Source organism: Nerophis ophidion, linkage group LG08, assembly GCF_033978795.1.
Source record: "Nerophis ophidion isolate RoL-2023_Sa linkage group LG08, RoL_Noph_v1.0, whole genome shotgun sequence".
Lineage (NCBI taxonomy): Eukaryota > Metazoa > Chordata > Actinopteri > Syngnathiformes > Syngnathidae > Nerophis > Nerophis ophidion.
This window is the reverse complement of record NC_084618.1, coordinates 24,952,537-24,977,115: the sequence shown is the minus strand read 5'-3', so window position 1 is coordinate 24,977,115 and position 24,579 is coordinate 24,952,537. Positions and strand designations below refer to the sequence as shown.

The window sequence follows — 24,579 nt, the reverse complement described above, 5'->3', positions numbered from 1 at the left end:
CATTTATAAGTAAAGGTAAGACCATAATAACGTTTTTTTTTATTAAATGTGCTTTTCATGATGGTATCCTTACATCACACTCAAATGTATAAGCGCAGGCCTAAATTTACCGCATGCCTTTGGTAAGCGCTGGAGTGAGAAGAGGTTTTAAATTAATTAGCGGCCATTCAAGGAAATACGGTATATTCAATTGAATAGACTACAAAGCCAAGATACTTAATGTTCCAAGTTTGAACTGAGAAACTTGTTTGTTTTTTTTGCAAATAATCATTAACTTACAATTTAATGGCAGCAACACATTGCAAAAAAGTTGTCACAGGGGCATTTTTACCACTGTGTTACATGGCCTTTCCTTTTAACAACACACAGTAAACGTTTGGGAACTGAGAAGACCAATTTTTGAAGCTTTTCAGGTGGAATTCTTTCCCATTCTTGCTTGATGTACAGCTTAAGTTTTTCAACAGTCCGGGGTCTCTCTTGTGGTATTTTAGGCTTCATAATGCGCCACACATGTTCAATGGGAGACATGTCTGGACTACATGCAGGCAAGTCTAGTACCCGCACTATTTTACGATGAAGCCCGGCCGTTGTAACACGTGGCTTGGCATTGTCTTGCTGAAATAAACAGGGGCGTCCATGATAATGTTGCTTGGATGGCAACATATGTTGCTCCAAAACCTGTATGGACCGTTCAGCATTAATGGTGCCTTCACAGATGTGTAAGTTACCCATGCCTTGGGCACTATTCAATTGGACATAGGTTAAAAAGGATTTGCAAATCATAGTATTCTGTTTTTATTTACAATTGATTTACACAACGTGGTTTTGGGTTTGTAGGTTTTACAGTTAAAAGTCCCAACGATCGTTACAATTTGTCCTCTGCATTTGACCCATACCCATGTTCACCACCTGGGAGGTGAGATGAGCAGTGAGCAGCAGCGTGCGCCGCGCTCGGGAATCATTTGGTGATTTAACCCCCAAATCCAACCATTGATGCTGCGTGCCAAGCAGGGAGGTAACGGTTCCCATTGTTATAGTCTTTGGTATGACTCGGCCGGGGTTTGAACTCATGACCTTCCAGTCTCACTCCGACGACAAGGCCACTGAGCTGGTTTTACATTATTAACAAGTTATTATTCAAACCCCCCCCAAACCTATTCCTATTTGTCTGTGTTGCAAACGTTGTGTCTAATCATTATAGTTTTTAATGTTATTAACGCATTGACAAACAAAGCACGGACATTTGAGACGTCATTCCTGTGTATCGTAAAACAATATCAACAAAACGACTTGACTGTACAAATGTAGCCCAATTCAGGGATTGGGGTGGGAGGGGGAGTGCTTCTGCGTATAAAGACGGCTGGACAGACAGACAGACAGGCAGACAGACAGACAGGCAGGCAGGCAGGCAGGCAGACAGACAGACAGACAGACAGACAGACAGACAGACAGACAGACAGACAGACAGACAGACAGACAGACAGACAGACAGATAGATAGATAGATAGATAGATAGATAGATAGATAGATAGATAGATAGATAGATAGATAGATAGTACTTTATTGATTCCTTCAGGAGAGTTTCTTCAGGAAAATTAAAACATTAACAACATAAAAACTATCAAAGTTGGGCCAAAACATTTATGCAGCACAAACGTTTGGGACAAGTTTGGAGGGGAAATAATCCGAAAAGGAATCTAAGAATAACTTAAAAATAGAGATGTCCGATAATATCAGCAATCCGATATTATCGGCTGATAAATTCTTTCAAATGTAATATCAGACATTATCGGTATAAGTTTCAAAAAGTAATATTTATGACTTTTTAAAACGCTGCTGTATAAAGTGGTACACGGACGTAGAGAGAAGTACAGAACGTTAATAAACCTTAAAGGGCACTGCCTTTGCGTGCCGGCCCAGTCACATAATATCTACGGCTTTTCACACAGACAAGTGAATGCAAGGCATACTTGGTCAACAGCCATACAGGTCACACTGAGGGTGGCCGTTTAAACAACTTTAACACTGTTACAAATATGCGCCACGCTGTGAACCCACACCAAACAAGAATGACAAACACATTTCGGGAGAACATTCGCACCGTAACACAACATAACCAATACCCAGAAGCCCTTGCAGCACAAACTCTTCCGGGAGACTACAATATACAACTTCCTTCCCGAACACAACCCCGCACGACTAAACCTCCTCATGCTCTCCCAGGGAGAGCATGTCCCAAATCCCAAGCTGCTGTTTTGAGCCATGTTAAAAATAATAATGCACTTTATGGGAAAAAAATGCCAACATGGCACTGCCATATTTGTTATTAAAGTCACAACTTGAGTTAATTTATTTTGGAAAACCTTTTTACATTTTTTAATGCATCCAGTGGGGCATCACAACAAAATTTGGCATAATAATGTGTTAATTCCAAGACTGTATATATCGTATTGGTTGATATCGGAATCGGTAATTAAGAAAAGCCATTATTGGACATCTCTACTTAAAAACTGTAAGGACACCAATATTTTTTGTATCTTCATAATATGTTTTACTTTTATTCTCACTCCTGGTTCTTACCATTTTACAAGTTTTATTATTTTTACTTTTCAGCATTTCTCTTTTCTCTGCACATTTCTCTGGGTTATATAGTTCATGTGATGATCATTCATAATTTGCACATTTGATTTAATTGCTGATAAGCTAATCTATTATTACTTACAGTTAAAGAGTGAAAAGGGAATTGATTTGATATGCATGTATTTGATATTGATTATTAGAGAAACACTGACACTGATTTAAGTTGTTTCTACTTCACAGCCTAACAAAGGGTTAACTCAGATACTGCATGTTCCACAATTCATTGTGGCAAACCGGATGTTAAGAAAAGACTGGGAGCAGGTGCATTGTGGTTGATGAGATTGAGTTTAACGAGACTACTGGTGAATGAATGAACGACAGATAAGATAAAAAGATCGATTTGTACCATTCTGTATTCCCATTTTTTTCTTATATAAAGTACAACTTTATTTACACATTTCCGACGTCCTGTCCAATACTTGATCGTAGTTAACCGACAGCAGGGGTCACCAACGCGATGCCTGCGGGCACCAGGTAGCCCGTAAGGACCAGATGAGTAGCCCGCTGGCCTGTTCTAAAAATAGCTCAAATAGCAGCACTTACCAGTGAGCTGCCTCTATTTTTTCAATTTTATTTATTTACTAGCAAGCTGGTCTCGCTTTGCTCGACATTTTTTGTTCTAAGAGAGACAAAACTCAAATATAATTTGAAAATCCAAGAAAATATTTTAAAGACTTGGTCTTCGCTTGTTTAAATAAATTGATTTATTTTTTTACTTTGCTTCTTATGACTTTCAGAAAGACAATTTTAGAGAAAAAATACAACCTTAAAAATGATTTTAGGATTTTTAAACACATATACTTTTTTACCTTTTAAATTCCTTCCTCTTCTTTCCTGACAATTTAAATACATTTTCAAGTATTTTTTTTTTTTATTGTAAAGAATAATACATCAATTTCACTTTAATTCTTCATTTTAGCTTCTGTTTTTTCGACAAAGAATATTTGTGAAATATTTATTCAAACTTAAAATTAAAAAAATATATTTGTGTTTGTTAGAAATACAGCGTGGTCCAATTTGTTATTAATTCTAACAAAGTGCAGATTGGATTTTAACCTATTTGAAACATGTCATCAAAATTTTTAAATTAATCTTATTCAGGAAAAATTACTTATGATGTTCCTTAAATTCTTTGTTTAATTTTTTCTAAAAGATTCGAATTAGCTTGTTTTTCTCTTCTTTTTTTCGGTTGAATTTTGAATTTTAAAGAGTCGAAATATATTTACAAAAATATTTATCTTTTTTTATATATATTTATTGTGAGAAATCATTAAGGTGATCACTGTTCCCACAAAGATAAATATCATTAATTATTAATAATAACATGGAGTTAAAGGTAAATTGAGCAAATTGGCTATTTCTGGCAATTTATTTATGTGTGTATCAAACTGGTAACCCTTCGCATTAATCAGTACCCAAGAAGTAGCTCTTGGTTTCAAAAAGGTTGGTGACCCCTGACCTACACCCTGCAAGGTTACGTTGCCGCCTACTGGCCTGGCATGCACATTACACAAGCTTTTCGGTCGTCCGCATGTTTGCAAAAAAAAAAAGAAAATAACTATTTTTTGCGGCGTAAACAAGTCAGCGTTTTCGCAAAAAAGACCAGACTTCCTGCTGTTTCAGATGTCCTTGAAGTCAGCAAACTTCCTGCATTCGGAGATGCTATCTCGGCTGGTAACCATGGCAACACTCTTATCTAGAGAACCTTTAATGACGGTGACCTGCTGTCACTGCATAGCCCCCTATTTACCCTTTAAATATCAACACGTGAGGTTCTGAGATCCGCAGCTTCTTCATGAGAACATCTGCTGTGCTCCTCAAGGTTTTTAAGTAACAACTAGTGGAAACCACTATTGCGTTTGACTGGTTTGCATGATATAGGGCTGCACCGAAACAATAATTAATTTATAAAGTACCACATTTTCTCCGACCAAACACACCAATAAGCTTGTTAATGTATAATATATTACAACTCCTTTGTTACAGTACGTGGGACAATGCACATTAATGGACATATAAAATGTTAATATGCCAAATTTTAGCCAAATTTTCATGCTCATTCTTTTTGCTGTTTTTATATGCCACACGTAAAAAGCCAGTCCGTGAAAATAATGCAAACATTAAACCGGTCCCTGTTGGAAAAAAGGTTGAGGAACCCTGATATAAACTACGGCCCGCCAGCCTCTTTGGACGTCATAAGTTCAACAAAGCATCGCATCGTGCTTTCAAATCAATCAAAAATACCAGGAGGTCAACGAATGCGACAATTTTCCTGCCTTTTTTTAGGACAATCAGAGTAAGTCAGAGCAATTGCCTTCAAAACTAATTTGCAATAGTAGCACAACATTCACTTATATGACACAATCCAAACAACCTTCCCTAGTCATGGTGCACAAAAATAAAAACACAAAAAAATCCAACCAACACAAAACACAACCTGCTCACTGAACTTGGTGGATATTATGGAAAAACGTCCAAACACCATTAAAAAAATGGGAAAAATATAAAACACTCTCCACACTTGTTTTCCACATTTTAGCAGCTTGATATTTATGATTGATTACAAAACTTTCAGGAGGTTCTTACAGAAGTACACAAGGCAGAAGTCCAAGTTTCACATACTCTTAATACCCAAACATATTAATGATTCATTATATATCCATTATATTCATATCATATGTTCACATGCCTATATGTATCAGCCCTCGACTACATTTTTTTTAGCCCAATGTGGCCCCCCAAGTCAAACAGTTAGGAAACCCCTGAAATAGACGATGTACACTATAAATAAAGAGCTTTTAATACTGTCGTGCTAATGCAAGATGATGACTCATTTTAGATGTGTCCCACAAATTTGACAGGGACAAGCTAACAACAATGTAGCGTCCATGCTACCAATTAAAATCCCTCCATAGTGCTTCCAAGTCGGTAATCCTTACTAGAGATCGATCGATACGTTTTTTTCAGGGCTGATAGCGATTATTAGTAGTAAAGAAGGGCCGATAACCGATATTTGTAGCCGATAATCACTTGCAGGAAAACGTATTTAAAGATAAAAAGTACACTTCAGTCAGCTGGACAAGGCTTTAAGTATTTTAAAAAATTTTTACATTATTTTCTATAAAACGTGGGAACAGAAAATACATGTTTTATGCAGCGCTAATTTTGTGGTTAATTTAAAAGCAAAAACATTTTTACTATGTGTGTCTAAGACAGAGGTCTCCAAAGTGCAGCCATTTATTGATCTCGTAACTGTCAGAGTTATTTGGTGACGAACCCCAAGATGCAGAGATGGAGGCAGGCATGGAGTGAGCAAACATGATTTAATAAAGATACTAAGACAAAATCAAACAAAGGGTTCAAACCAAAAGCGCGCACGTGGGCGGATAATAAACAAAAGGCCTTTAGGATAGAAGCTAACAAGAAACAAAAAGGAACTTTAGCATGGAAGCTAGAGGATAACAAACAGACAAACTGCAAATAGCTAATGGCTAACAAAAACAGTTTACCGCTACGACAACCAGGACAAGATGTAGCACGACAGGTAATTGCTGAAATTATGCCAGACACGACAGGTAGCAAAGACAAAAGAGTGACATGAGGCAATGACAAGACAAGACAATACAAGACAATACAATACAATGATCCAGCCACTAAAATAAGACAAAGGATGTACAAATAGGAGCCGGCTGATTGGCAACAGGTGTGGCCAGATGCCAATCAGCCGCAGCTGAAGGGGAACACAGCACTCAGGGAACAAGACAGGAAGCTGACAAAATAAGAGCACTAGACAGGAACTAAGGACAGGAAATACTAAACACACTGAAGAGGAACACAGCACTCAGGGAACAAGACAGGAAGCTGGCAAATTAAGAGCACTTGACAGGAACTAAAAGACAGGAAATACTAAACACAGGAAAAAGACAAATGCAGAGAAAAAAACTAAGACATAAACGAACTGTCAGGGGCAAGCCTGACAGTAACTTAAGTGTTGAAAGTTAAAAAAAAAACTAATAAAAATGTATCACTTTATGAGTGGGGGACCTTTTGGATCCCAACAAATTTTTGGCCCACAGCTAATCGCCACACATTCTGGAAAAGCTAATTGCAAAAAAATAAAAAATAAATAAACATTAAACAAAGGTAAAAAAATCTAACGAGAAAAAGTTGCAATGTTGACAGAAAGCGGCCATGCGGGCTGTTTTTTTGTTTGTTTTGTCTGTCTTTATTTTTCTTTTTTTGCCATTGCTCAAAAAAAAAGACAAAAAAAATCTATATTAGAATGAATAATTACTTATTCAAGGCTCCAATTACTTCAAATATTTCACTTTAAAATGTTTTATGAGGAAAATATTGCATATATTGTGTGGTTTCCATGTAAAAACAACGGTTTCTTTTACAAAAAGCATAAAACAAACAAAGTAATAGTTCAAACGTAAAATCGACAGATACATTTTCATCTCGTAACGTGAGTGATGAAAGTTTAAAAAAAATAATAACGCCGCACTTTGAGTGGGGGACCTTTTGGATCCCAAATATTTTTAGTGGGATTCTATTTAACTTTTCATTGTGATTACTCAAAATTATTAAATAATTAATATCAATGGTGTCCTTCATTTAATGGCTCTAATTACTAAATACTGCATATTTCAATTTTACTATTGACAGAAAAGGCATACAATCTTTTTTTATTACTTTATATCAACCGTAAGTTAATAGAGATTTACTGTAAGCGTTAAATAAATAAATAAAAAATAATAATTTGACTTATTTTTAACATTTTAATAACTGAAACCCTTTATGGGAGCCCTGAAGGTAAAAAATGTTTTTAAAAAATCCATATATTTTCATATATACACTCATGGTCTAAGAGGAGCATCACCATTTGCATTTCAAAATATGGGAAATCTCCTGAAAATTGGTAAAAAAATAAATAAATAGTGGATTTTAAAACATTGTATAAGATTTCCTCGTGAGTAACCCTGAAATATTGCAAACATTTCAATAAAAAACATTTTGGGCTCCTTCACGTAGATTGTCCTTGAGACATTTTTCTTCCTGGCTGTTACACAAAGTATGAAAATGTGTGAGCTGCTGCCTGCTCTTCTTTACATAATACAAATTGATATCGATAATTGACACCAGTTGTGTAACAATAATTCAAATATTTTATTGATGATACCAGCTGTGTAACAATAATGTAAATATTAAATCTGTAATTGATATGACACCAGCTGGGCAACAATAATGTAAATATGTAATTGATATTGGTATATGACACCAGCTGTGTAACAATTATTTAAACATTTAATTGATATTGATATATGACACCAGCTGTGCAACAATAATTTAAATATTTCATTAATATCGATATGACACCAGCTGTGTAACAATAATTTAAATATTTTTTTTTGATATATGACACCAGCTGTTTAACAATAATGTACATATTTAATTGATATGGATGGATAACACCAGCTGTGTAACAATTATTTAAATATTGAAGTGATTTATGACACCAGCTGTGTAACAATAAGCTGGGTTTTTGTTATTTGTGCTGAAACATTTTTTGAGTATCATTAGTTCATATATAACCTTTTTAACAGCATTTTAACCCATTTCAAAATGGTTCTATTGCCAAATAATATATCAAGAGGATGAAATAATATATCGCATAAGGTAGTGGTTCTCAAATGGGGGTACGCGTACCCCTGGGGGTACTTGAAGGTATGCCAAGGGGTACGAGAGATTTTTTTTTAAATATTCTAAAAGTAGCAACAATTAAAAAATCCTTTATAAATATATTTATTGAATAATACTTCAATAAAATATGAATGTAAGTTCATAAACTGTGAAAAGAAATGCAACAATGCAATATTCAGTGTTGACAGCTAGATTTTTTTTGTGGACATGTTCCATAAATATTGATGTTAAAGATTTCTCTTTTTGTGAAGAAATGTTTAGAACATGGGTGTCAAACTCTGGCCCGCAGGCCAAATTTGACCTGCCATGTAATTTATTTTGGCCCTTGAGACAATATTAAATTAACATTAGAGCTGGCCCGCCGGTATTATACAGCGGCAGTGCATTCACCGCTAATTCTAATACTTGCCAACCCTCACGTTTTTCCCAGGAGACTCCCGAATTTCAGTGCCCACCCCCCCGAAAATCTACCGGGACAACCATTCTCCCGAATTTCACCCGATTTCTACTCAGACAACAATATCGGCGGCGTGCCTTAAAGGTACTGCTTTTAGCGTCCTTTACAAACTGTTGTCATGTCCGCTTTTCCGGCCCAGTCACGTAATATATGCGGATTCTACACACACACACACACACACAAGTGAATGCAACGCGTACTTGGTCAACAGCCATACAGGTCACACTGAGGGTGGCCTTATAAACAACTTTAACACTGTTACAAATATGCACCACACTGTGAACCCACACCACACAAGAATGACAAACACACTTCGGAACATCCGCACTCTAACACAACATCAACACAACAGAACAAATACCCAGACCCCCTTGCAGCACTAACTCTTCCGGGGCACTACAATATACACCCCCGCTACCAACAAACCTCGATTTTGCATGTCAGTATAAAGTTATATAAGCCTTGCTTGTTCAATATTCAATGCAAAACTTGTTTTGAGTCCTTATTAAAAGGTTAAGTTGTTCAACTTTGGCCTGCGGTTTTGTTCAGTTTAGAATTTTAGCCCACTCTGTATTTGAGTTTGACACCCCTGGTTTAGAATTAAGTTCATGAATCCAGATGGATCTCTATTACAATCCCCAAAGAGGGCACTTTAAGTTGATGATTACTTCTATGTGTAGAAATCTTTATTTATAATTGAATCACTTGTATACTTTTCAACAAGTTTTTAGTTATTTTTATATCTTTTTTTTCCAAATAGTTCAAGAAAGACCACTACAAATTAGCAATATTTTGCACTGATATACAATGTAATAAATCAGAAACTGATGACATAGTGCTGTGTTTTACTTCTTTAACTCTTTTTTTCAACCAAAAATGCTTTGCTCAGATTAAGGGGTACTTGAATTAAAAGAATGTTCCCAGAGGGTACATCACGAGAAAAAGGCTGAGAACCACTGGCATAAGGTATTTAGGGCAATATGACTGGAAGCCGAAAAATCTACTCTGATCATTTCTCATCGTTAAAGCATGCTTACTATTGATTTTGAAAGCTATAAAATAAGAAATAATCAGGTGCACACGATTTTTAAAGATTATTTCTTCGATCCGAACAAGCAGCCTATTGATTTTGAGTACCATCTGTGGGGGTGTTGTTATACAGAAAGAGTTGACGGGGGGGTTGAAAAAAAATCCAAGAAAGCAAGCTATAACTATTGATTTTGAAGAAGACAGCTGAGGCCATGCCAAGAACACAGTTGATTTTGAAGTCATCGACTCACTCAGGGGTTTGAGCACGCTGGCGGTGATCTCATCCACGCTCTCGCAGTCCAACTTGTAGCCCTCGGCGCCGTGCTCGGGGCGCTCGCGCCGCTCCTTGTGGGCCGACTTGCGTCTGTGGCGTCTCCTGCGGTGGTAGCTCTTGGGGACGTGGACGCCGACGTAGACCGTGTGGTGACCTTTGCACAGACACACGCAGGGGTTTACACTCGTGGGATAGAAACACATGACATTCCTAAACCATTTTAAATATGATTAAACAATTACAACATATTTAGGACATTTTTTGTCTGTAAATTTCATAAACAAATAATGGAGGGGTGTCCAAAGTGCGGCCAAAAAAACATTTAGCCCACAGTTGATTTTTTTTAATGGCGCGCGGCACATGCTAAAAATGCTATAAAAACAAATCAATAAAAAAGAAACGTAAATGGTGTAAAAAAAACAAAAAAACAGGTGAAAAGTAATGAGAAAAAGTTGCAATGTTAACTTTAATCTTTCAAAATTTTCTTTTAAACTGTCATTACTCAAAAGATAATGAATCAAAATCCATGTTGTCATGAATTATTGACCTACTTAAGGCTCCAATAACTTCACATCAAATATTCCACTGAAATATTTTTGGGGGGGAAAATGTTGCATATTAATACGTTTTCTCTGACAAAAATGGCAAAAAATAAGACAAACAAAAAAATAATAATAATAATAAACAAATAATTGAAGGATACACCCAAAATTGATCTATGACAAAAACTGTATTAAAAAAAAATTAAACAAAATGAAAACTTATAATCGACAGTGGATCCCAAGATTTAAGCAATGAAAGTAAAAAAAAAAAAAAAAATTAAAATAATATACAACCCCAAATGGGACAAGCGGTAGGAAATGTTTTTATTGACTTATTTCTAACACTTTTATGAGTGGAGCCCTTTTAGACATCCAGGAATTTTACTGTGTTTTTTTGTTTTTATGTAAACTGTCATTGCTCAAAAAATGATAATGAAATAAAATCAATGTTGTTGTAATTTATTGACCTATTTAAGGCTCCAATTACTTCACATCAAATATTCCACTTTGAAATATTGATGTTGCATATCAATAAGATTCTTTCTGACAAAAGGGGCATAAAAAAAAAACATCAACTAATAATTGACGGATACACCCGAAGTTGATCCAGTGACTTAAGTCTTGAAAGTTAAAAAAAAAAAAAAAGTACAAATATTTTTGGAGGAAAATATTAAATAGTTTGTGTGTAAAAAAAAACAACATAAGTTTTCTATGACAAAAACAGTATTTAAAAAAAAACATAAAACAAAATGAAAACTTATAATCGACAGTTTTAAAGTGGATCCCGGGATTTAAGCGATGAAAAGTAAAAAAATCAAAAATAATGTACGACCCCAAATAGGACAAGCGGTAGGAAATGGATTTATAAACCTTTTTTTAACACTTTTATGAGTGGAGCCCTTTAGACATCCAGGAATGTTATTGTGTTTTTTTGTTTTTATATAAACTGTCATTGCTCAAAAAATGATAATGAAATAAAATCAAGGTTGTTATGATTAATCAACCTATTCAAGGCTCCAATACTTCACTTCAAATTTTCCACTGAAATATTTTTTGGGGGAAATATTGTATACGTATTAATAAGTTTTCTCTGCCAAAAAGGGCAAAAGACAAAACAAACAATACAAAAAACAACTAATAATTGACGGATACACGCAAAATTGATCTAGAGACTTACATATTAAAAGTTAAAAAAAAATTCATAAATGAAATAAAATAAAAAATTAAATTAAATTAAAAAAAAGGTATAAATATTTTTAGGGGGAAAATAAATAGTTTGTGTGTAAAAAAACAACAACCTAAGTTTTCTATAAAAAAACATAAAACGAAATGAAAACTTATAATCGATAGATAGTTTTAAAGTGGATTTAAAAATAAAGTAAAATTATGTACTTGTCTCAAAAGGGACAAGCGGTAGAAAATGGATTTGAAGACTTGTGTACAGAATTGAGATCGAATTTAAAAAGTAAAAAGTAAATAATGGGGGTATAAATGGAAATAAAATAGAATGTATTCTTATTACAATAAGAATACATTTTGCAATTTGACGTAAAGGACATAAAATATTTTTTTGTTACTTTATCTCAATCAACAAATAGACTTGAAGTTGATCTCGAGATTTAAGCATTGAATATTTGAAAAAAATAATAATAAAGGACTTTTTATGACTGAGATCCTTCCGGGTCCCCAGGACCGAACTTAAGGGGAGCCCTAAAGGTTATATAACAGATTTACTGTATTAGTTTTTTTAAAATGATAACATGTTTGGACCCTCCTGAACTAATGTATGATTTTGAATGATACATTCCAAAAACTGCCTGCTAGCTGAACCAGGAAATGACAGCAGGAAGTCATCAGAAAGTCCGATAAGGAGGAAAACAAACAAACAAAAACTCCTTGTAGGTTTCTGCAAACAGTTCTTTGTTGCGGTTAAAAGGAAGACCTGAGGCCTGGACAACATTCCCAAAGAATGTCACAACAGCACGGCTGAGCGGCGCTTTGACAAGCGACGTGGGCGTCGCGGTGTAAATTCCCCTCCCTGGTTTCGCTCGTCCTTCTTTTATTTGCACGCAACGAGATGCTTCATTTGCGCAACGCTAACCTTTCGTGACACGTGCAAAAAGGATGTGTAGACTCCTTTAATGCGCTCTATAATTCGGAGAGCCTTATATATTAAAAAAGATCAAAAATAGACCATTCATCGGCAGTGCGCCGTATAATACGGTGCACCCTATGGTCCGGAAAATACGGTAAATGACACCTATAAATATTTGAAAAATGTACAAAACTCTTTTTTATCCATAAATGATTTTTTTAAAGTGCATATTAACTTTTTTTTAACTTAAATGACACCTTTAAATCTTTTTAAATGTGTACATGTACATCTTTTAAAACTTAAATGACACTTATAAATATTTTAAAAAAATTACACAACTCCTTTTTATCCATGAATGATTTTTTTAAGGCATATTAACTTTGTTTTAAACTTAAATGACAACTTTAAATATTTTTATATGTGTATATGTACACATTTTGAAACTTAAATGACACCTATATATACTTTAAAAATGTACACAACTCCTTTTTATCCATGAATGATTTTTTTAATGTGCATGTTAACTTTTTTAAACTTAAATGACACCTTTAAATATTTTTAAATGTGTATGTGTACATGTTTTAAAACTTAAATAACACCTATAAATATTTAAAAAATGTACACAACTTCTTTTTATCCATAAATTATTTTTTAATGTACAAGTTAACTTTTTCTAACTTAAGTGACACCTTTAAATATTTTCTAATGTGTATATGTACGTATTTTAAAACTTAAATGACACCTATAAACATTTAAAAAAATTACACAACTCCTTTTTATCCATAAATAATTTTTTAAGGCGTATTAACTTTTTTTTAAACTTAAATGACACCTTTAAATATTTTTATATGTGTATATGTACGTATTTTAAAACTTAAATGACAACTATATATACTTTAAAAATGTTCACATCTCCTTTTTATCCATGAATGATTTTTTTAATGTGCGTGTTAACTTTTTTAAACTTAAATGACACCTTTAAATATTTTTAAATGTGTATATGTACATCTTTTAAAACTTAAATGACACCTATAAATATTTAAAAAATGTACAAAACTTATTTTTATCCATAAATTATTTTTTAATGTGCATGTTAACTTTTTTAAACTTAAATGACACCTTTAAATATTTTTTAAATGTGAATATGTACGTCTTTTAAAACTTAAATGACACCTATATTATTTAAAAAATGTACACAACTCTTTTTTTATCCTTGAATGATTTTCTGGAATGAGTATGTTAACTTCTTTTCAAACTTAAATGACACCTTTAAATATTTTTTAAATGTGGATATATAGACGTCTTTCAAAACTTAAATGACACATATAAATTAACATTTTAAAATGTGCATGTTAACTTATTTACATATTTAAATATTTTTTAAATGTGTATATTTATATATTTTAAAACATAAATAACTACATTTTTTTTAAATGCATGTATTTGCTTTTTTGCAACCTAACACCTACAAATATTTTTAAAATGTGTATTTTTACGTATTTTTTCAATTTAAATAACATATTTTGAAAAGAAAATTATACATTTACTTTTTTTTTTTAAAAACACCTATAAATATTTTTTAAATGTGTATATTTAGTTCAGTTCAGTTTATTTCTTAATTTCATTCATAAAAAAATCAAACAAAGGAATGAATTAAAAATAAATGAATCAACATTATAAAATAAAGAAATGAAAAGGAGCAGAAAGAAGTTAAAAACGTGTAATATCTGCCCCCATTCATCCATTTCCTACCGCTTGTCCCTTTCGGGATCGCGGGGGGTGCTGGAGCCTATCTCAGCTGCATTTTGGCGGAAGGTTGTGTACACCCTGGACAAGTCGCCAACTCATATCTGCCCCCTATATTCAAAAATACAACAATTGACATTCAATGTTGGCGACTACCAAGCCTTATTTTCATTTTACAACAATTAAACGAATAATGAAGAAATAACTACTCTGTCACATCTTTTCAACATCCTAAATTTTACATTTATTTCAATACAGAAAGAGAATTATATTATCTTATTCCACTATCAAGTTTGTTCATCAAACTAACATGTCTGATTGAAATGCTTAAAAGTTAAGTTAAAGTACCAATGATCGTCACATACAAGCATGTGGCGAAATTATTCTCTGCATTTGATCCATCACCCTTGATCACCCACTGAGAAGTGAGCGGAGCAGTGAGCAGCAGCTCATTTTTGGTGATTTAACGCCCAATTCCAACCCTTGATGCTGAGTACCAAGCAGGGAGGTAATTAGTCCCATTTTTATAGTCTTTGGTATGACTCGGCCGGGGTTTGAACTCAGAACCCATCGATCTCAGGGCGGACACTTTAACCACTAGGCCGCTGAGTTGGTTACTTCTTTACATTGTCGCTGTACTAAATGTAGATTTAGTAAAGATCTCAGTTCCTTTCAGATTATAGTTACTTTTTCTTTTTACGAATGTGTTTCAAATGTTGCATGTACTTTGTACATTATAGATTAGATTAGATCAGATTAGATAAAATAGAACTTCACAAGTAATCGCTTGTACGCGCCAGCTTTCCCAGACTTTTTATTTTGTTAGCGAAGGCAGCATGAAGTAGGGCTTTTATTGTGAAGATAGGAAATGTGCAGTCAAGCTTTAGAGTTTTGACGGAAGGTACGGCGCGAGAGTCTGTTGAAATAAAAAGTGTCACGGTACAAACATTCACATACTGTACATAGACGTTCACTGTACAAACAAACATACATATACAGTACATAGACATTCACTGTACAAACATACATATACTGTACATATACATTCACTGTACAAACAAACATACATATACTGTACATATACATTTACTGTACAAATATTCATATACACATTCTGTTCATATACAAGTACATATACACTCATACACATAATCACGTTTCATCAAACATATATCAACGTTTTTGCCCTAGGGTAAACTGGGTAACACTTGGCATACTAAAGCTTAACCCATTGTTACTATAACAATCTACAAGATTAATATAGGTTGCCTCTCTCTCTTCCCCTCCATCTTTCGGTATTCCTTTCTTTTTTTTAATTTTTTTATTATTTCATTTATTTTTTTTATTATCTCTAGCTTTCATTATGTATACGTATCGTTGCATTTGAACAACTGTGTTGTTGAAAATAGAGGTAAACTATTGGTATTGTTCATGATCAATAGCGCTTTTTCTATTGGTATTTGTATTGCTCCAGTTTTGGTGTAAAAAATGCTCATTGTCATTTCTATATTATTATTTATTTCACTAACTGCTTATTTGCAGTCACTTTTACGGTCATATTTGTACATATCATATGTGCTGGTGTTGTTCTATTGTTGTTGTTGTTATTGTTGTGTTTGCTGTTGTTGTTTTTGTCTCTCTGTCTAATCCCCCTCTTATCCCCACAATATCCCCCTCTGTCTTCCTTTTTTTCCTCTTTCTATCCCCTCCTGCTCCGGCCCGGCTGCACCAAATGATAATATAAATACATTTAATAAAGTCAAATTCAAATAAGGCAATAAGAGAAGTATCCTACACTTCTCTTTTGTAAAGTAAATCTGAACACCCGATATATACATCTACATCAGGGGTGTCAAACTCAAATACAGAGTGGGCCAAAATTTTAAACTGAACAAAGCCGCGGGCCAAGGTTGAACAAATTAACCTTTTAATGGGGACCCAAACAAGTTTTGCATTGAATATTGAACGAACAAGCCTTGTATAACTTTATAGTCACATGCAAAATCGATTTTCAAATAATAATCATAATAATCATTTAAAAATATCAATGGTATATTAAATAAAATGTAAATAAAAAAATTGAATGCCTCTTTCTTATTTGCAGCTTTCTGATGTAAATATCAACATTAACTTGGCGGGGTTTGGTGGTAGCGGGGGGTGTATACTGTAGCATCCCGGAAGAGTTAGTGCTGCAAGGGGTTCTGGGTATTTGTTCTGTTGTGTTACGGTGCGGATGTTCTCCCTAAATGTGGTTGTCATTCTTGTTTGGTGTGGGTTCACAGTGTGACGCATATTTGTAACAGTGTTAAAGTTGTTTATACGGCCACCCTCATTGTGACCTGTATGGCGGTTGACCAAGTATGCCTTGCATTCACTTGTTTGTGTGTAAAGTCCGCATATAGTATGTGACAATGTTTGTATGGAGAAAAAGCGGACGGGACGACAGGTTGTAGAGGACGTTGAATGCAGTGCCTTTAAGGCACTTCCCCAATGATGTTGTTTGGGTGGAAATCGAGAGAAATTCAGGAGAATGGTTGCCCCGGATGATTTTCGGCAAGGGCACTGAAATTCGGGAGTCTCCCGGGAAAATCGGAAGGGTTGGAAAGTATGAGTATTAGTGGTGAATGCGGTGTTATAATACGAGCGGGCCAGCTCTAATGTTAATTTGATAATTCCTCAAGGGCCAAATTAAATTACAAGGTGAGCCAAATTTGGCCCACGGGCCAGAGTTTGACACCCATGATCTACATCAACTATATGATTTGCCTGGACAGGACAAAAAATTAAATTAAAAAGATAAAAAGTGTTTCTTGCCTTCCTCTCGCTCGTTTTTTCTTAATAATGATCTCGCAGCAGCCACCATCATCTCACAAGACCTTCGGGTGCCGTGAATGTCAATCAAGCAAGCTACGGAATTTGCCGCCAATGTTTTTCTTGTAAATTGTATGAAAGCTGGATAAATAAGATGACAAAAACCAACCACTTTTATGTGGTATTGTACAGAAAGGAGGACTTTTTTTCTCCTCCATTCAAAAATGTGGGCGTTATCATCACTACTGTCTGATTTTAATCAATGCAAGTCTTTAGAATCAGGTTATACACCAACTTATATTCTGGTTTTCGTTTAAGAAAGACATCTATATGTGTTACACATGCTTGTATTATCATTAAACACATTTAACTTGTTAACAAAAACGTCTCTTTCATAAATAAATAAATATAAATGATATATATGAATGAGGTAGATCCCTCGATTTGGTCAATTGAAAAGTAGCAGAAAAAGTGTGGGCCCCCCTGCACTACAGGCTCTTCCCACTCCTTCTAGTGTCTCTTTCTCACAGAGTATAAGCGCAGGTTCTTACATACGTCACATACTGTCATATACTGCTACCTCGCCCAGCAGAGAGGTAGCAGCGTGTCTAACGTTAGCCGTGATGCTAGCGAAGTGTTACGAAGGTGCGAAAGAAGACGCGAATCTGGTAACAAATGAAGGAAGAATTAATTCCCAAGAAAAACAGCAGGGGGTCCATCGTCTGGCGGTGGTTCGGCTTCAAGTGGGAATATATCGAATAGACAACTTTAATTTGTCAAGTGTGGGGAACAAGCATTGCTACCAAAAGTAGCATTACTGCTAATATGTAGCATCATTTGAAAAGTCACCTGCTAATAACTTTAATAAATACAGTTTTGGTAAATTGACTTACCGTATATCCTTGAATAGCCGCCGGGCATGTAAAATGCGCCTGCCTTGAATTACGGCCGGGCAAAACTCGCTCCCCAAATTAATAAGCGCATGCTTACTTTTACCGCTGGGTCAAATTTGTGACGTCAGGAGTGACCCCTCCCCTGCCATCATTCAAAACCAGAGGAGGAGTTTATTTGCCTTTACTGTGTGTAAACCAGATGTCTTGTTCCACAGCCATACAGATCACACTAATGGTTGTGATATAAAACAACTTCAACACTCTTAATAATATGCGCCACACTCTGTGAACCCACACCAAACACATTTCTGGAGTACATATGCTCTGCAACACAACACAACACAAACGCAACACAACACCTACCCACAATGCAATGCATCCACGACTCCTGGCTACACCTTCCATACACCCGCTGGCACCAAACCCCCCCTCCGTGCGTAGGTTGAGGTGGGCGGGGATGGGGGCCCGTGTATAATAGCCAAGAGTCACAGATACACGGCATTATGGGTAATCCATATGCTGCGTTTATAATGTGCCACAGAGCCAATGCTCTCCAGAAATGTGCTTGGTGTGGGTTCACAGAGTGTGGCGCATATAATAAAGAGTTTTAAAGTTTGTTTATATCACAAACATCAGTGTAGAAGGTATGGCTGTTGACCAAGTATGCATTGCAATCTCGTATAAGAAGCAGCGAAATGCATGCGTTCGGCCGGCACGCAGACAGCATGGTGTTAAAGTGGGCGCGAAGGCATGCTGTAGAGCGGTGATCCCCAACCACCGGGCCGCGGACACAGAATAATTTTATATATATATTTTTTTTTTATATCACATTCAATTTTTTACTGCATGCCATTGGTAAGCGCAGGGGTGAGAAGAGGTTTTAAAATTATTAGCGCCTGCTTACTTTTACCGCATGCTTTGAATAAGCGCAGGAGTGAGAGGAGGTCTTAAATTAATTAGCACCCCGGCGGCTATTCAAGGACATACAGTAATTGTAATTTCCCTCTCTGCATGAAAGTTTAAAATGAGCATATATTAATGCAGTATGAACAAGAATGTTTTAATGTAGACACATAGAATCATTATACTGCTGTGATTATATGTATTAAGTGTTCATTCAAGGCTAAGGCAAAATACAGAGGTATATATTGTATATTGCGATATGGCCTAAAAATATCGCAATATTAAAAAAAGGACATATCGCCCAGCCCTAATACATATACATATGGCTTGTACTTGTATAGCGCTTTTCTACCTTCAAGGTACTCAAAGCGCTCTGACACTACTTCCACATTTACCCATTCACACACACATTCACACACTGACACATATACATACACAAATATACATACATACATACATACATATATATAATATATACATACATACATATATATACATACATATACATATGTATGCATACATACATATACATATATATACATATCAATATATATACATACGTATATATACATACATATACATATGTATGCATACATATACATATGTATGCATACATACATATACATACGTACATATACATACATATACACATATATACATACGTACATATACATATATATACATACGTACATATACATATATACATACGTACATATACATATATACATATATATACATACATACATATATATATATACATACATACATACATATATATATATACATATATATATACATACATACATATCCATACATACATACAAACATACATATATATATATATATATATATATATATATATATATATACACATACACATACTAGGGTTGCGAATCTTTGGGTGTCCCACGATTCGATTCAATATCGATTCTTGGGGTCACGATTCGATTATAAATCGATTTTTTCGATTCAACGCGATTCTCGATTCAAAAACTATATTTTTAAGATTCAAAAGGATTCTGTATTCATTCAATACGTAGGATTTCAGCAGGATCTACCCCAGTCTGCTGACATGCTAGCAGAGTAGTAGATTTAAAAAAAAAAGCTTTTATAATTGTAAAGGACAATGTTTTATCAACTGATTCCAATAATGTAAATTTGTTTTAACTATTAAACGAACCAAAAATATGACTTATTTTATCTTTGTGTAAACATTGGACACAGTGTGTTGTCAAGCTTATGAGATGCGATACAAGTGTAAGCCACTATGACACTATTGTTTTTTTATTTTTATAAATGTCTAATGATAATGTCAATGAGGGATTTTTAATCACTGCTATGCTGAAATTATAACTAATATTGATACTGTTGTTGATGATATTCATTTGTGTTTCACTACTTTTGGTTTGTTCTGTGTCGTGTTTGTGTCTCCTCTCAATTGCTCTGTTTATTGCAGTTCTGAGTGTTGCTGGGTCAGGTTTGGTTTTGGAATTGGATTGCATTGTTATGGTATTGCTGCGTATCATTTTGTTGGATTAAAATATATAAAAATTGATTAAAAAAAAAAAAAGAGAATCGATTCTGAATCGCACAACGTGAGAATCGATTTTTTCCCACACCCCTAATACATACATACATATACATATATATACATACATATATACATAGACATACATATATTTATACACACACACACACATATGTATACACACGCACACACACATACATACATGCGTGCGTGCGTGCGATATTACACCAATTTACATTGTCACCAATAACGCAAAGTTATGATGCAAATGTTGTCCTTGAATAGCGTAGCATGGCTTGTTAAATGGAAAGTTTATAGGTAAATGTATGAAAGTATATTGTAGTGTTTCCTTTGCATGGTGCATGTGTGCTGACACGCTCACCTTCCACTTCCTCTTCATCGCAGATGTGTTTGACGAACGACGCTCCTCGGTCCAAGACCGCCTCGTCCTCCACTCTAGAAAGCAGAAGAAGAGTAATCAGTGAGCAAAGAGGTTTCCTGATTTTATTCGCTTTTAGTTCCACAACTTATACAAATAAAGAACTTTTTTTTTTAAATAAGTCAAATGAAATTGAATAATTTAAATAAAACAAAAATAAAATAATTTAAATGAAATGAAAAAAATAAAATAAACACAAAATTAAATATTAAAATAATTTCAATAAAATAAATGTGTGGAAAAAGTAAGCTATTGTAATGCTATCAAAAAAGTAAAATAAAATAAAGTTACAAAAATGCTGGGAAAAATTGTTAAAATTAACCTCCATTGAATAAATTATATTGGTTTATGGTGTAAGTTACAACATGCTACATGATACGTCACATTTTTTCAGTTTCTCATTATATGTTCGAAACGGAGCAGGAAGAAGCAGAGCTTATTTATTCCTACCCCTTTTTTCCATTTCATAGCAGTTACTGAAAAAAAAAAACACAAATAGTAATACATTTCTTAATAAATTGTTCAGTTGGAAATCACATTATGAGATGAAATAGATCACCTAATTTTTCAATAAATTATAACATTTTACAATATTTTAAATTAAATAAATAAAGTGAAAAAATTATTTAAAAAATACATTAAATATTAGAATAATTTAAATAAAATAAATAGCCAAGTAGACTTGATGGGTGTACATCAGGGGTGTCCAAACTTTTTCCACTGAGGGCTGCACACGGAAAAATTAAAGCATGTGGGGGCCTTTATGATATTTTTCCTTTTCAAACCACAACAAAATGTATGGATTTTTGAAAATGATTTTACCTTTAGAGGTACCGTGGGCCATAAAGGGTCTCAGTTATTAAAATGTTAAAAACAAGTCAAATTTGTATTATTTTTATTTAACGCCAACATTAAATCTCTATATCAACTTTAAAACAAATAAATAAAGGGTTTCATGGCTTTTCTGTCAAAAACATCTTAGTTTTTTTAATAGTAAAACTGAAATATGCAGTATTTAATAATTAGAGCTCTAAAAGATCAATAATGCAGGACACCATTGGTTTTAATTCTTTATTTTTTTTGAGTAATCACAGTGAAAAGATAAATACAATACCACTAAATATATTTGAGATCCAAAAGGTGCCCCACTCATAAGGTGATACATTTTTATTATCTATTTTTTTTTTTTTCACTTTCAACACTTACATTACGAGATCAACTTCAGATATATCTGTCGATTTTACGTTTTAACTATTATTTTGTTTGTTTTATGCTCTTTTGTCCCAAAAAACTTTGTTATTATATGACAACTGCACAATGTATACAATATTTACCACATAAAACATTTTAAAGTGAAATATTTGAACTAAAAATTGTTAATGTGTGATGTATACACTAACTTGTATACCAAGTTAGTGATGTCGTTGTGGCTTGAGCAGCCCTTTGAGACACTATATTAATATACTTTGATTGAACTGTCCATATATGTTAAAAATAAATAAGTGGTAGCAAATGGATGGATGGATGGGCAATACAATAAATGTGTGGACAAGGTCTATTTATTAGAAAATAAAATTAAATAAAAGAAGTTACAAAAATACAGAAAACAATTGTTAAAAATAAGTTAACTAAATTGAATTAAATATAACGGTTTATGGTGCAAGTTACAACATTATAAAACATTATAAAGTGAAATATTTGAACTAATTGGAGCTTTGGAAATAATTCATTATAACATGGATTTTTTTGTCATTATTTTTTTTTTTTGAGCAATGGCAAAAAAATCAAAAATAAAGAAAGACAAAAGAAAAAGAAAAATCAGCCTGCATGGCAGCTTTGTGTCAACATTGCAACTTTTTCTCGATAGATTTCACCTCATTCCAATATTTTTAATGTTCTTTTTTATTTTTGCAATAGCATTTCCAGAATTAGCTGCGGGCCGCACTTTGGACACCCCTGGTGTACATAAAGCATGGGTGTCAAACTCTGGCCCGCGGCTGGTCCGCCGTGTAATTTCATTTGGCCCTTGAGGTAATATCAAATTAAGATTAGAGCTGGCCCGCCGGTATTATTCAGCGGCGGTGTCGCTGTTGCACCGCATTCACCGCTGATATGCATACTTGCCAACCCTCACGATTTTCCCGGGAGACTCCCGAAGTTCAGTGCCGCTCCCGAAAATGGTTAAACAGCTCGCTCCCAATCAAAGGGACTGGGTTCAAATCCCAGTCAGATCAATCGGTAACTAGGAAAGCTTTTATATCATAGTTTACTGAGACAAGTTCTCAGTTAAAAATTTAATTGGGGCCCAAAATCTCCCTCTAAGAAGACCAAGGATGGCTGAGTGGTCAAAACGGGTATCTCCCAATCAAAAAGAACTGGGTTTAAATCCTAGTCAGGTTGATCGGTAACTAGGAAAGATCCTGTGGGAAGAGTTAAATTTCACTACAGCCTGCCGTCACGTCCGCTTTTCCGCTATACAAACAACGTGCCAGCACAGTCACATAATACATGCGGCTTTAACACACACAAGTGAATGCATGCATACTTGGTCAACAGCATACAGGTCACACTGAGGGTGGCCGTATAAACAACTTTAACATTGTTACAAATATGCGCCACACTGTGAACCCACACCAAACAAGAATGACAAACACATTTTGGGAGAACATCCACACCGTAACAGAACATAAACACAACAGAAGAAATACCCAAAACCTCTTGCAGCACTAACTCTTCCGGGACGCTACAATATACACCCCTGCTACCACCAAACCCCAACCACCCCCAATTTGTATTCAAATGTTATTTGATATGCCATTGATATTTTTTAAATTATTATTATTATAATTTGAAACTCGATTTTGCTTGTCACTATAAAGTTATATAAGCCTTGCTTGTTCAATATTCAATGCAAAACTTGTTTGGGTCCCTCTTAAAAGGTTAATTTGTTCAACCTTGGCCCACGGCTTTGTTCAGTTTTAAATTTTGGCCCACTCTGTATTTGAGTTTGACACCCCTGACATAAATTGTCAGTCCAGAAAGATAACAGTAATATTGATGATCATTATTGTGAGGCATCCTCCTTTAGGCGGAGCCTGTAAGGGTTGGGGGTCATGTGACACGGAGAAAAGTGTGGGGTCCGCGTGGAGAGAAAGAGGAGGCTCAGGTTGCAGCCTCGTGGCCCGTGAAGACCAAAGTTCACGCTGTTCTGGAAGTCTCCGCGCGCACGCACGCACATGGGCGCTTTGTTCATGGAGCCATATTGCAGATAAGATCCTATGAATGACTAAATCTTCTTTGTATCTTATCTTAATGAAAGGCAGCAGCCCGCTGCATGCTGCATGCTGACCTACTGAGGCGGGATCAAGCTGCTGTGCGTGAGGAGGCGGAGGAGGAGGAGGAGGGGGCATCAGAGCTCATCTTCAGCTCTTTACTGACTTACTGTCGGACACTTTTTTTTTGGTGCACCACTTCCTACTGTTGCGTAAACGTGGACGGTGTGACGCAATACGCCAATCC

At 34.8% G+C, this 24,579-nt stretch overlaps 1 protein-coding gene across 5 annotated transcripts in view; it reads right to left on the bottom strand.

The window, feature by feature from the left end:
• Positions 1-24,579, bottom strand: part of LOC133557545 (electrogenic sodium bicarbonate cotransporter 1-like) — a 97,222-nt gene that overhangs the window by 63,870 nt on the left and 8,773 nt on the right. For all 5 annotated transcript variants that reach the window (XR_009807791.1, XM_061908090.1, XM_061908091.1 and 2 more), the window contains exons 2-3: positions 21,004-21,077; positions 10,081-10,257 (exon numbers count right to left, since the gene is read on the bottom strand). Coding sequence is in view for 4 of the 5 variants with exons in the window: in XM_061908090.1 (XP_061764074.1) it covers positions 10,081-10,257; positions 21,004-21,077 (251 nt within the window). In the remaining variant the exon portion in view is untranslated. The remainder of the gene's footprint in view (positions 1-10,080; positions 10,258-21,003; positions 21,078-24,579) is intronic.